The 14,279-nt window shown below is 45.4% G+C and overlaps 1 protein-coding gene and 1 long non-coding RNA gene across 3 annotated transcripts in view; one reads left to right on the forward strand and one right to left on the reverse strand.

Annotated features, from left to right (window-relative positions):
* Positions 1–12,807, reverse strand: part of LAMC3 (laminin subunit gamma 3) — a 64,475-nt gene extending 51,668 nt beyond the window's left edge. Inside the window, exons 1-2 of the mRNA XM_083596854.1 lie at positions 12,243–12,807; positions 818–1,122 (exon numbers count right to left, since the gene is read on the reverse strand). Coding sequence (XP_083452980.1) covers positions 818–1,122; positions 12,243–12,615 — 678 coding nt within the window. The 5' untranslated portion in view covers positions 12,616–12,807. The remainder of the gene's footprint in view (positions 1–817; positions 1,123–12,242) is intronic.
* The window catches only part of LOC310754741, a 27,663-nt gene continuing 13,384 nt past the window's right edge, over positions 1–14,279 (forward strand). For both annotated transcript variants that reach the window (XR_014543980.1, XR_014543981.1), the window contains exons 1-3: positions 1–116; positions 1,823–2,023; positions 5,961–6,107. This is a non-coding gene — a long non-coding RNA (uncharacterized lncRNA). The remainder of the gene's footprint in view (positions 117–1,822; positions 2,024–5,960; positions 6,108–14,279) is intronic.

Below are 14,279 nucleotides of genomic sequence, written 5' to 3' on the forward strand. Positions count from 1 at the left end.
TAGCAGGTTCTGGCAAGGTCTCTCAAGATCTCACCAAAATTTCGCAATAACTCCTGCGTACCGCAAAATCTTGCTGGAAACCACCATCACACTGCGGACACTGCTGCCTGACCAAGGTAAGGGAGGTTTGTGGGGAGCTGCGCTGGTAGGCCGGCACCTTCCTGTTTTGCCTCACCCTGCATGCATGGGTGGGTGAGGTTAAACTGAAACACAGTTCCAAGATTGGGGAACCTGCGGCCTTCCAGATGCCAGGCCCCTCCAGGCTGGTCTTTTATCGCAGGCAAATTCTGCAACATGTTCTTCACAAAATCATAGTGCCTTTCTGGTGGATTTATTCTATAGTGGTACCTCGGGTTAAGAACTTAATTCGTTCTGGAGGTCTGTTCTTAACCTGAAACTGTTCTTAACCTGAGGTACTGTAGCCTTTTCGACGGGTGGGAAGAGCATTGTGCCCGGGGGAGGGAAGTGGGAGTGAGAAAGTAATTTTGAAAAGTCTTGAGGCTTGAGGCCTGCCTGGTTGGGGGGGGTGACTACACAGGTTTTAGGGTATCTTAACCTGTCCTCTCCTCCTTCAGTACCACTTTAGCTAATGGGGCATCCCACTGCCACCGCACCGCTGCTGCCCAATTTCTGTTCTCATCCTGAAGCAAAGTTCTTAACCCGAGGTACTATTTCTGGGTTAGCGGAGTCTGTAACCTGAAGTGACTGTAACCTGAAGCGTCTGTAACCCGAGGTACCACTGTAGTTTGTTCTTCAGTGTTTCCTGATTATACTACCAGGCCGTTGTTCTTGTGTTAAGGGACCCAGAGATTTGTACCTGGAGAATGGGACTCTGGTCAAAGCTGTAGGCACTAGGCCGGCCTTCAAGGGTGGAGAAGGCCACATTTCCCCCACTCAGTGGGGAAATGTCGCTGAACTCGTCTGTACAGAGTGCCACCCGCTCATCTTGGCCAGGTCGCAAGAACTGTCCTTCTGGCTTCCTATATGTCTTCTCACACGAGGCGCTGTAATACTGGTAAGGGATCCAGGGGCTGTTAGAATGGCTCCGCTTATAGATGGCAAAGCTCTCTGGGCGGCTGGTGTGAAATTTCAACCTCACGTAGGTGATTTCATAAGATTTTCCTAAAAGGGGAGAAAATAAAGAATGGTCAAGTATTCTTAAGTGCTCCACTTTAATCACTGTTATCTTCGGATGGGCTCTTTTTGTTAAAGTGATAATTTCTCCTCATCCCTAGGGGAGATTTGTTATTTGGCCAGTCATCACCCTGTCCCTGAACAGGGAACACTCCATGCTACAACCTTTTTGTTGATGTGCCCTATTGTCTCTTCTAAAAAAAAAACATTACCTTGCTTATAAACATTCTGCTCATTCCTTTCCTGGAAAACCTATCAGCTGGGGATAGGAGAATCTGTCAATTTCAGTTTCTTGTTTTTCCAGTCTTAAACTCATTTCTCCACATTTCCACATCATTTTGTGAATATCTTTTTTTTAACAAGTCCCCATGAAAATTCACCAGCATCTTAGTGAGAAAATTTCCTAATACACTTGTCTGTATACAATTTTGCCTAATGTACACACTTTTGCAATAAATTTCCCTTAAAATAATGCATTTTAAAAATATATTTTTACTAATCTATGCATTTTCCTGCACACATGACCCTCACTTACGGTTTTTTGTGTCCATAACTTGGTTTGAGAACTGCAATGCAAGATTTTGAGCATTTTGAAGGATGGCTAAGTTACGGTTAGTACAAATTATGGCCAGTTTGCCTTTAACTGTGAACTGAATCAATTTTCTCCTGCATCCCTATGTCTCGGCAGGACCATCTAGTGTTCTTGGAATAAAACACAGAGTTCCACTTTCCCCGCTATCTCTTGGATCTAAATGTGAATGTTTATTTCTTCTTCTCCTTCTTCTGCCCTAAATCAACAAGCAAAGGTCTTTCATCCACAGAAAGCATCGTGGCGCAGTGGCATCAGGGCAGCAAAAGATGGAAAAAGCAGCTGGAACGGATTAAACCAGTAAGGGCCATAATGCAGTTATAGCAATCAGTGGGTTTAAAACAACAAAAACAAAAAATAGTTACACCCTTGCCCGCATCAGTTCATCTGCTGAGGAAACTCAGAATTTCCCAGAGGATTATTTGGTATGTTGTAGAATGCTTGTTCCTGTTAATGTGGGGTACTGCTGACTGGGCTTCAGAGGTCTTACTGTCACCTCATGTGAATTGACTTTATGTTCTGGGTATCAAAACCCAATCCATCTTCACAGGGAACTCTAGGAATTGTAGCTTTGAGAGGAGTAGCGTTCTTCTAACAACTCTCACCACACAGAACAAGCTACAGTTCCCAGGAATATTTGGTGGGTGGGAGGAAGCCATGGCTGTTTAAAGCAGGGGTCAGCAAACTTTTTCAGCGGTGGGCCAGTCTGCTGTCCCTCAGACCTTGTGGGGGGCCGCACTATATATATATATATATATTTTTTGGGGGGGGGGAATGAACCAATTCCCATGCCCCACAAAAAACCCAGAGATGCATTTTAAATAAAAGCACACATTCTACTCATGTAAAAACATGCTGATTCCAGGACCGTCCATGGGCCGGATTTAGAAGGCGATTGGGCTGGATTTGGCCCGGGCCTTAGTTTGCCAACCCATAGTTTAAAGCAAGGGTCAGCAAACTTTTTCAGCAGGGGGTCGGCCCACTGTCCCTCAGACCTTGGGGGGGGGGCGACAGCGGACTATATTTTTTGGGGAAAGTATGAACGAATTCCTATGCCCCACAAATAACCCAGAAATGCATTTTAAATACAGTGGTACCCCGGGTTATGTACTTAATTCGTTCCAGAGGTCCGTTCTTAACCTGAAACTGTTCTTAACCTGAAGCACCACTTTAGCTAATGGGGCCTCCTACTGCCGCCATGCCCCCGGAGCACGATTTCTGTTCTCATCCTGAAGCAAAGTTCTTAACCCGAGGTACTATTTCTGGGTTAGCAGAGTCTGTAACCTGAAGCATATGTAACCTGAAGTGTATGTAACCCAAGGTACCACTGTAAAAGCAAACATTCTACTCATGTAAAAACACCAGGCAGGCCCCACAAATAGCCCAGAGATGCATTTTAATAAAAGGATACATTCTACTCATGTAAAAACACGCTGATTCCCGGACCGTCTGTGGGCCGGATTTAGAAGGCGATTGGGCCAGGATCCGGCCCCCGGGCCTTAGTTTGCCTACCCATGGTTTAAAGTGATACTATAGTGCTTTAAATGTATAGCGCAGAGTGGGGCCTTATTCTTTCAGTGGAAAATATTTGGTGGGAAGTATGTAGTGCCTGGAGTGCCTGGCTTGCTCTGGTCCATGGGGTCACGAAGAGTCGGACATGACTAAACGACTAAACAACAACAACATATAGCGGCAGGTGAAAGGCCAAAGCCACCGACGCCAGGTCGCAGCTCAACCACTAATTCCTTTCATTCCCACTGTTGGTTCGCGGGGACCTCTAAGTTGCCCTGCTACCTATCCACTTCACTTTTCCTTTCGGGGACAGACATTTCCCCCTCTAAGTTTCAGTGACCTTTCAAGGGACTGCGTCAGAGCCTGAGGGTGCTGCACAGTGACGCCAGCCTGCCGAAAATAGTCCTCAAGAATTAGATCAACATGTGCACTGCTAGCCATTTTTTGGGTTGGAAAGAAGGTGACACAGTGTCTGTTTCCCCTTGTGGTGAGCAGAAACAGGCTTTCTCAGTTCCTTCATCCAGCAATCATATTTTTTATTTATTATTTTTTTTTAAAAAAGACAACAACCACCAAATCTTTTGTCAGCCACAAGGGAAAGAATGCAACCAGTGAACAGCCACTTCCCCGCTGCAAAATTATTTGCGATGAAAAAAGACGGCACAATCAGCTAGCCTCATTTGAGACCCTAATGAATCCAAAATGTTGAGAAATGGCAATTATTCTGGGACTAAGGGGTGGGGAAAACAAACACTTAATTGCACCCATATGAAAAATGTCTGTGAAGGAGCTGGGACAATGCAAGAACCTTGCAGGCATGTGTTGAGTTATCCAACGGCTACTGCAAGGGTAGACGTCAGCATCTGTCATTGATTAGCAAGTAAAAGATGAGATTTTGAATCCACCAACAGACTTTCTGTGCCCCTCACTTGGGCAGGGTAGGGGATTGGCAAGTAACCCTGGAACAGATGAGGGGGAGATGTCTGTTGTAGGCGTTTCTGCATCAAAAACAATGAGCAATTGAAGGCTCTTGTGAGCGCTAAGGAGTGAGTTTTTTTCTGGAGATACTGAAGGGTATGCAGTACCAGTACCTCTTTTTCTAGAAGAAAAACGCTGGTGCTAAGCATGAAGTCACTGAGGAGGTGATCCCACTGCCCTACTACATGGTTTTTCACTGTTCTTTCAGTTGGCCCATGCTTGGGACTAGTGTCCTCCTCCTTCAAGATGCACAATCAGACCCGCTTGATGGATTCCTGATCCACTGTGGAAGGCAGTGGAATTATGTCTCTGCATGAGTCAATTTTCTGAGCCCAACAAGAACAGTGACTCATGCAGAAAAAGAAGCAGGTGGTCCTCAAAACTGCACTGATTTTAACCACAGATTTCAAAACAGAACTGATTGGAAGGAGTTTGTTGGGATTTCTGAGCAACAAGGCTGCTGTTAATATTTAAAACAAATATTCTGTCCCCACCCCTCAGCATCTAGTATTTAGACGCATTCTGCTTCCAAAGTTTGATCCTTAGCTCTCATGGTTAGCAGCTGAATTTTGAAATAGATCTAGGGGACCACAGTATGTTAGTGAATGGTGGAAATTAATTAACGGTAGTATTTAGATAATATTTGGAACATTGAAGGGAAGACCCCAATCTCTGCTGAGAGGTACCGTATTTTTCGCTCTATAAGACGCACCAGACCATAAGACGCAACTAGTTTTTGGAGGAGGAAAACAAGAAAAAAAATATTCTGAATCTCAAAAGCCAGAACAACAAGAGGGATTGCTGCAGCGAAAGCAGCGATCCCTTTTGCTGTTCTGGCTTCTGGGATAGCTGCACAGCCTGCATTCATTCCATAAGACGCACATACATTTCCCCATACTTTTTAGGAGGGAAAAAGTGAGTCTTATAGAGCAAAAAATACGGTACACACAATTACAGTGGGTTTCAGGCTCTCATCAAGGGTTGTGTTTCTGTTGAGAATCAAGATGTGGTGGAGGCTGTAGTGTCTTTAAGAAATATGGCTTAATTACAGGCATGTTCCCATCTACACATGCACTGTTTGCATGTGACTGTGCACATATGCGGTGCCAGAATTCTGGAAGTGAATCCTGTAATTGCACCCTGAAAGGTCCTCTTGGCTCATGAAGAGACTTTCTCCAGAGCCCAAAGAGGACATCCTCTTAGGGTGCTGGGGAGGGTCTCTTCAGGAGCCAGTGCCACAGCAGGGCTTTGCTGAGACCTCCTACCTAACAGCTGATGTGGGGGGTAGAGCAGTAGCAACTGCAAGCCACTGGCTTGTCGTCTGCGGGCTCTGGGATGGGTCTTCTCGGGAGCCAGGAGGACTCTCCAGGTGCTCCCCATTTTATGCGATTTCACGTATGCATACGGAGGTTCAGAATATCACCCCCACATAAATACACATATTTACAGCTGAGTTTAGATGAAGGAGGTGCAGATCTCACAGCATTGCCATCTCACAGCACAGTCTACCTCCTCTCTTATTTTCAATCCCAAACCTTTCTCCGCCCCAGTAACCACAGACCCAAGGTGTTCTCAGGGATGGGCCATCAACACTTCTTGTCAACTGCCTCTATCCCGGGTGAGGCCCTGACCTGGAAAAAGAGCTTAGCCTGTGTTTTTCCACTGGCCTGGAATCTCCCCTTCAATACTCCAAATATTATCTAAATACTACTGTTTACTAATGACAATATATTAATGATTCCTTCAGAAGAACGTAAGGATTTTTTGCTGGTCTGGATCGCGCCATCGAATTCAGCATCCTTGTTGTCCCAGTGGCACACAGATGACTCTGAGAAGCCTATGAGCAGGGGATAGAGGTGCCGGCTTTCCTTTGTGGAGGCGGTAGTGTGTTTGGGTGAGTTTTCAACATCCTGTTTAAAAATAGCAATGGTATTTACTTTGCCACTGTTAGACTCAGCTGCAATTTGCTCCGGTTGCCGGAAAATGTGTTGTTCTTCAGCTAGGACAATGTGTACTTCTCCCACCTCCAACAGAGCCTGCGGGAATTGCAATCTCTCATAGATTGCCTACATTCCTACACTAAGATGTTGCCAGGCTATAACTCCTATCATCCCTCACCATTGACCATGTTGGTGGGAGCTCATGGGAGTTGGAAGCAAGCAACACTCTGAGGGCCACAGGTTCCTCCAGGGCAAGCCCAAACAATTTGCTGCTACAATTCCCTGAGTGGTTTAACAGTCAATCCCTTTTCACAGGGAAATTCTAACTCTGTGAGGGGAACAGGGGTCACCTTAAGATTCTCAGCACTTTTAACAAACTATAGCTCACGTAATCTTTTTGGGGAAGCTGTTTCTGTTTAAAGCGGTATCATAGCGCTTTAAATGTATGGTGTAAATGTGGCCTCTGGGAACAGATTTTCTGTGAGGGAGGAGTAACAGAAACAAATGACAACCAAGTTCTGCTTGAGTGGACACCAGCTTGTTCCTAGTACAGTGGTACCTCTAGATATGAACGGGATCCGTTCCGGAGCCCCGTTCACATCTAGAAGCAAACATAACTAGCGACGGCACATCTGCACACGCGTGTGTCGCTTTTTGCCGCTTCTGCGCATGCGTGTGATGTCATTTTGAGTGTCTGCGCGTGCGCAAGCGGCGAAACCCGGAAGTAACGCACTCCGTTACTTCCGGGTTGCTGCGGAGCGCAACTCAAACACGCTCAACTCGAAGCGTATTCAACCCGAGGTATGACTATAGTCACATTCCTGTCCCCGTCCTCCCATATCATGTCATGTCCAAGGGCTTTTAGAGAAGCTGTCTCTAAAACACATATTGTCTTTTCCTTGAAACACAGTACTGGGTCAAGCGAGGGAAAGTCTGGTTTAACAGAGGTGTCAGAGACTGGAGCTAGGCCAGCTCCTTTCATCCTAAGTAGAATGGCCAGTCCAAACATCCTGTCAATTTGTAACAGATGTGGGCGCGTTCACAGGGGGTTGGGAAAGGAGTGACCTCTTTCAGAAGCAGACTGTTCCAAACTCTCTTGGCCTGAAGGGCCTCTCTTCTCTTGGGACTCGATGGCCATCGCTTGAACCTCCAACCCTCCACCCACCCCCTCCAGTTTTGCCATCTAGACCATGCTAAATAGACACACACATAAAAATTTGTCCTCAGAGATTCAGGCTAGAGCAGTTACTGCTTATTTGTTTAGCAGTCATCAGAGATCATTCCATAATTGCAATGGAGCCAAGATTTGGGAGGGCAACAGGATATAAGGATATAATGAAATTGCTCAAAGCTAGTGAGGCACCAAGATGGTATGTGTGTTGCTATTGCTATAGTTACCAAATATATAGTAACCATACAGTCATCCCCCCACTTATGTGGGAGTTATAATTAGGGTTACCAGACGTCCCTGTTTCCCGGGGACAGTCCCCAGATTTGTGAATAAGTCCCCGGAAAATTCCATCCCTGGAATGTCCCCGGATTTCATCAAATGTCCCCAGGAAACGCAGCAGCGGCAGTCTCAGCAGCCCAGAGCAGTTTCCGTGCGCTGTTCTGGTTCGCCAGAAGCGGCTTAGTCATGCTGGCCACATGACCCAGAAGCTGTATACCGGCTCTCTTGGCCAGTAAAGCGAGATGAGTGCCGCAACCCCAGAGCTGGCCACGACTGGACCTAATGGTCAGGGGTCCTTTTACCTTTATCTTTACACCTGAGTTTAGATTAAGGGGGTGTAGATCTTACAGCATTGTCATCTCAAGAGACATTTGTCCTTCATAGAAGAAGAAGAAGAGTTTGGATTTGATATCCCGCCTTTCACTCCCTTTTAAGGAGTCTCAAAGTGGCTAACATTCTCCTTTCCCTTCCTCCCCCACAACAAACACTCTGTGAGGTGAGTGGGGCTGAGAGACTTCAAAGAAGTGTGACTGGCCCAAGGTCACCCAGCAGCTGCATGTGGAGGAGCGGAGACGCGAACCCGGTTCCCCAGATTACGAGACTACCGCTCTTAACCACTACACCACACTAGCTCTCATAGCAGCCCAGCACTGCAGACAGAGCCATCGTAAGCACCACCCCTTTGTTCTTGCTCCCCAGCCAGTCCTAATAGCTGATGCACTCCTGCTCCTGGATGGTGTTCTCTCTTTTTTCTTCTTCACCTTCCCAGAATACATAGCCAATTGCAACACCTCCTGTCAGCTCCCCCCACCCTTCTTCTATATTCTTGTATGGCATTAGGGCAAGGCTAAGAGGGTGGTTAGGGATGCGGGTGGCGCTGTGGGTTAAACCACAGAGCCTAGGGCTTGCCGATCAGAAGGTCGGCAGTTCGAATCCCTGCGACGGGGTGAGCTCCCGTTGCTCGGTCCCTGCTCCTGCCAACGTAGCAATTCGGAAGCACATCAAAGTGCAAGTAGATAAATAGGTACCGCTCCGGCGGGAAGGTAAACGGCTCTGGTTCGCCAGAAGCGGCTTAGTCATGCTGGCCACGTGACCCGGAAGCTGTACGCCGGCTCCCTCGGCCAATAAAGCGAGATGAGTGCCGCAACCCCAGAGTCAGCCACGACTGGACCTAATGGTCAGGGGTCCCTTTACCTTTAAGAGGGTGGTCTTCTCATCTAGGCAGTTCAGGACCTCAATACACACTGCCCAGGCTTGCACCCCAGGGAGGTCACTTCAATGCTGCTAACACAGCCATTTGACTTCATCCCTGGAGGTACACTCCATTGTCTCTCGAGACAGATGGATGCCAACTGCTATTCAGGCCCCTCCCCATTACCTTTGCAACCCCTGTTTTGTGCAGACCCAGACACCTTCTTTGATGTGTCGATGCCTGGCCCTGGTTTCATAATGGTTTACATTCAACCAACCCAGCCAGACTAGTTTGCTTGGGCTAAACCCAGGAATTTCCATGTGTGGCACTTTTCAGGGGAATTGCTGCAGCGGTTATCTTCCCTTCAATATGCCCAATATTCATTTATTGCTAACATTCACTAACAAATTCTAGTATCCCAGAAATAGCAATATATACAAGTCAGTTAATATTGGGAAAGGTGGTAAGACCTTAGCATAGTAATAGGGAACCTGTGGACCTCCAGATGTTACTGAACTTTAGTGTCCGTCATCCCTGACTGTTGGCTATGCTGTCTGGGGCTGATGGGAGCTGGAGTCTAGTAATGTGTGGAGGGAGGGCAGCACAGGTTCTCCATCTCCATCTTAGCAGAGAGGAAGTATTATTTTGTCGGAGATAAGCCATTAGCTCAGTATATAACAGTGGGTTTCTATTTCATTGATTATTGCTATTTTTCAAGCTTTTTCACTAGAATTCTTTTGGACCACACACATTTTTTTAGCTCTTTTTTATTTGTAGGCCACCTTGAGTCCCTGTCAGGGAATAAGCTGGTATATAAATTAACAACAACAGCAGCAACAGCTATTCTTTTACGGACCACTTCAGTTGCAACAACAACAACAACAACAACAATTATTTTAAGGAGCACTTCAATTACTTGCTAATTTTTCAGGCTGACTATTGTCCACTGTCACAGGTGGAAGCAATATGCCTCTGAATTTGAATTGAATTTATTACGGTCCCAGACCGGACTCACATACCGTACTAAACAAATCAGAAACACAATAAAAGTAAGTTTAAGTTAACAATCAATATAACAATAAACAAAACAGTTGTGGCAGCAGTTAAAATATGGTTTAGGTCTTAATCTCTACAATATTATCTATAGTTTACTTCTAAGACCTTAGTCTTTATACAATATGTCTCTGAATCGTAAGTGCTGGGAATCACAAGTGAAATTAGTGTTCTGGCTGCAGGCTTCCCAGAGACGTCTGGTTGGCCACTGTGAGAACAGGATAGTGCACTAGATGGGTCACTGGTACCATACCACAAGCTCTTCCAATGTTCACATGTTGCAACATGAACACATGCATTCCAAAACAGAAATAGAGCCTATATGAATATTTGCCAGTATCTAAAATCTACCAGTGTTTCCAGCTGTGCTATTCAAAATATTAAATGCAAGGGATCGTATCTAATTCAGCTTTGCTTATAGTAAACCTGCCAAAATGAACGGACCTATGTTAGTCATGTTCATTAATTCCTCTGGGTCTGCTCTGAATAAAACTAAAATTGGATACATATATGTTTATATCCAATGCTTTTTGGGTGGTGATATTCACCACAGAGGGCCCTAACCTCTTGCTCATGGCAGCGATCTTGCATTGGCATCCATGGCACTTTTATCAACATATGAGTACCAGTGTCTCATTTTCCCCCCCCACCCATAAAAGCACTTCCTATATCTATAGCTGTCTATCTGCATGTACACACTGCAGGACATGTTAGCAGGCCTCAGTATGGAGAATAGTACCAACATCGTTTTGCTTCATCAAACAAAGCCAATCTGAATGTTCCATTCTCAAAGCTCCATAACTGCCACTTTGGAAACAATATAATTTCATTTTTTAGCAGAGTATCTGATGAAGGTGGAAGCCAAAATATAAAATACCTATTTTGTTAATCACAGTACTATACATAGATATGTGTTTTACAAACCCGTTGATAACAAACAAATGGATGGTATTCAATGACGTTTTACTCAGAGCAAACCTATAGAAATGAACATTTTAACAGGTCTACCCTGAGGAAAAAATAGTTGACTATCACCCGTTATTTCTATGCGGTTTACATAAGATGGTATAAAATATTTATTCAAGTTGACATAATGAAATGATCAAAATATAGGCAAAGTCAGCAGATTTAAAAACAAATGTTTGTTATAAATCTACATGGCTGGGTAAAGGTAAAGGGACCCCTGACCATTAGATCCAGTCGTGGCCGACTCTGGGGTTGCGGCACTCATCTCGCTTTACTGGCTGAGGGAGCCAGTGTACAGCTTCCAGGTCATGTGGCCAGCATGACTAAGCCGCTTCTGGCGAACCAGAGCAGCGCACGGAAACGCCGTTTACCTTCCCGCCGGAGCGGTACCTATTTATCTACTCGCACTTTGATGTGCTTTTGAACTGCTAGGTTTGCAGGAGCAGGGACCGAGCAACGGGATTCGAACCGCCAAAAGACCTTTAGCAGGTGCTAAAAACATTCAAGGATACCTATCTGACATCCATAGGCAGGGAGTTCCATAAACTAGAGCCTCATTTGCACTACAGGTTTCAAGGAGTATCATAGTGCTTTAAAAAGCCAAATAAACCCGGGAGCTGTAGTTTCTTAAGGGTACTGAGTGTTGTTAGGAGACCTCCCTATTCCCCTCCCAGAACTACAATTCCCAGAGTTCCGTGGGAAGAGGGCTTGGCTGTTAAACCACTCTGGAAATTGTAGCTCTGGGAGGGAAAAAGGGGGCTTCCTAACAAAACTCAGCTCTGTTAACAATTTACATTTTCCAGGATTCTGTTTGAAGTGGTGTGAAACGCAATGAAATGTATAGTGCAAATGAGGCCTTAAAAGATCCCATTCCTTGCAGCCATGGAATGAACATTATGTGGCAATTCTAAAAGTGCCAGTTCCACTGATTGCAGCTATCAAGTGGGCACATATGGGGTAGTTTATTTGAATTAAAATAGAAACTTTAGAAGCTTATTGCAAGTTGATTTTCTAAATAATTCCATTGCCCTAACCTAACAGAAATAAAAGGTTAAATGCTGAGACCCCAAGATAAAAACAATAAGGTAAAGTGGCTGAGGAGGGTTTCACCCTTTCAGATATAGGTAGGAGAGATCACCCCACTCATCCCTGAATTTCATCCCGCTAGCGTGCCTGCATGTGATGCTGAATTAAGGCTGTGTACACATCATTCATTTAAAGCACACGCACACCCAAGAAACTTGGGAACAGCAGTTTAAGGGTGCTGGGAGTTCTAGCTCTGTGAAGGATAAACAACAGTTCCCAGGGGTTTTTGGAGGTGAAAATGTGCTTTCAATGTACCGTTTGGCTGCTGCATCTTAAAAAATAATTTCTGCAGTTTGCAGGGGAGAGGGGAGAAGGGAGAAAAACAAGGTCACTCTAACTTACCCAGGTGAAGGGTGATATTGACTGAGTTGGGGTGCTGAACCTCAAAGGCCATGGACTGGCTCTGCCACCACGTGGGCTCTTCCTGGCTATGGAAGTCTGTCAGGTAGGTGGCGTTGTGGTGGAGCACATCGCTGCCGGCATCACAGCGGTGGCAGAGTGTGGTGGAGTCTCGTGTTCCCATCTGGAGACAGTAATCCTCTGGTGGGGAGCCACATGTGTTGGACACCTGTGCACGCCTCCCAAATGCGGCATTCTCAAAGATGGGCATACAGCGCTGTGCCCGTCCATGGGCATCATAGCATGAATCCATGGCCCCCATGGTCAGATGCAGGCCCAGCCAAACCAAAGCCAGACACCAGATAACCCCAGCCATGATCAGTCTCAAAGAAGCCACTGAAATGTCTTGACACAATCCCAGGCTCTAAAGAGCCGCTCACAATTCCCTCCTTCTCCTCCTCTGACTGAGCAGAGAGAATCCCACAGATCTTCTCTCTCCCAGTTCCATCTTGTGGACGGAGATGGAAACGTCACACTCCACATCCAAAGGTTATTTTGTAGGTCTGGGTGAAAATGGCCTACCAAAATTCTCAGGATCAAAGAAAGAGAGAAGGGGACTGGATGTTTGTTTGTTTGTTTGTTTTGGAGGGAGGACACTTAGAGAAAAGCCCCCTAAAGAACCAAAATCTTTTATTGTGCTCAGATAAATCCCTTCATGAGGCAGCACATCTTATGGTACTAGCAACTTTCCAAGGCCACATCCACTCCATAAATTTAAAGTGCTATTGTTATAAGAATTTTAAGGTCATATTAAAAAAAATGTTCATAACTGTATATATAAACCACATGTCTGCAACCCCACAGATTAGGTCCTGAACAAATTGACCTCAAATATTTCTCTGCCAGGTCAAAGTGGGAAACCTCCCCATTGTCTCTTTCCTCACAGATCCTGTCTTCAGGGCACATTCAAGATATGAACAGGGTGTGAGCCTGTGACCTGTGACCTAGATTCAGGAATTAAGTAGTTATAATAACAAAAGAGTGGCCAAAATCCAGATAATGCAATCAGGTAACTTGCCAGACAGGAGATAAACAATGCACTCAGATTTCTGCTGTAGACTGCCTTTTCTGTGATGTAGGTATGATGCATCTTGTTATGTATTGAAGTTTTCACCCTGGCCACCAGGGGTATCGTGTATATAGTTTTCACTCAGGTCCACGTCAGTTAATTTAGGCGGGAAAACCTGGGTTGTTGTTGTTACAATGTTGACAGTCGACTGCCTGTAAAAGCAGGCGGCTGAACGGTTTGCTGTTCAGTTCAGTTCCAGCTTACTTATAAGGAACTACTTGGAGAAATCTCTGTGTCATCTGCTATGTCCACCCACTATTTAATATATCTGGGGGGTGGTCTTGGGCTACACCTCTTCTGTGATGGATGGATGGATGATGTTTCTGGGGGTGGTCTTGGACTCCAGGCTGGGCAATTAAAAATGTCTATGTAAGGGTGGACACACCTTGGTTCTGTGGGATGTAAACACAGGAGCAGTCAATGACAACATTCCTAGAGTGTACATGTTAGAACATGGGGAGGGATGTCAGTCCAGCAAGCAGGTAAACTTCCTGGGACAGACTTCCTCCGCATGTGACCAGAGGTGGGTGTGGCCTCACCTGTGCAGGTAAATGATAAAAGCACAGGGCAGCCAGCCACTCTCTCTCTCTCTGCCATCTTCCTTCGATGAGGAAACATTTAAGGATGCTCTCTTGGCTCCCAGCCAAGAGAGGAGATAAGGACTATCTTCGTATAAGATAGATTCTGAATGTATGTAACCTTTTTAAAGCTGTCTGCCTTCTGGGATCATATTGTGAACAGAACGTGAGTAAACTCTTTTATACTTTTATAAAGACTGTGTCGTGTCTTGTATTTTAAGAGGGAACAAAGGGGAAATTACCAGAGTAATTATTATAGAGGTTCTAGCGAACCTGTGCAAACGTTACCGTTGCAAACTTAAAGGGGAATGTCTATAAACTCTGCTGATACTT

Source organism: Podarcis filfolensis (assembly GCF_964270895.1).
Source record: "Podarcis filfolensis genome assembly, chromosome: Z".
Lineage (NCBI taxonomy): Eukaryota > Metazoa > Chordata > Lepidosauria > Squamata > Lacertidae > Podarcis > Podarcis filfolensis.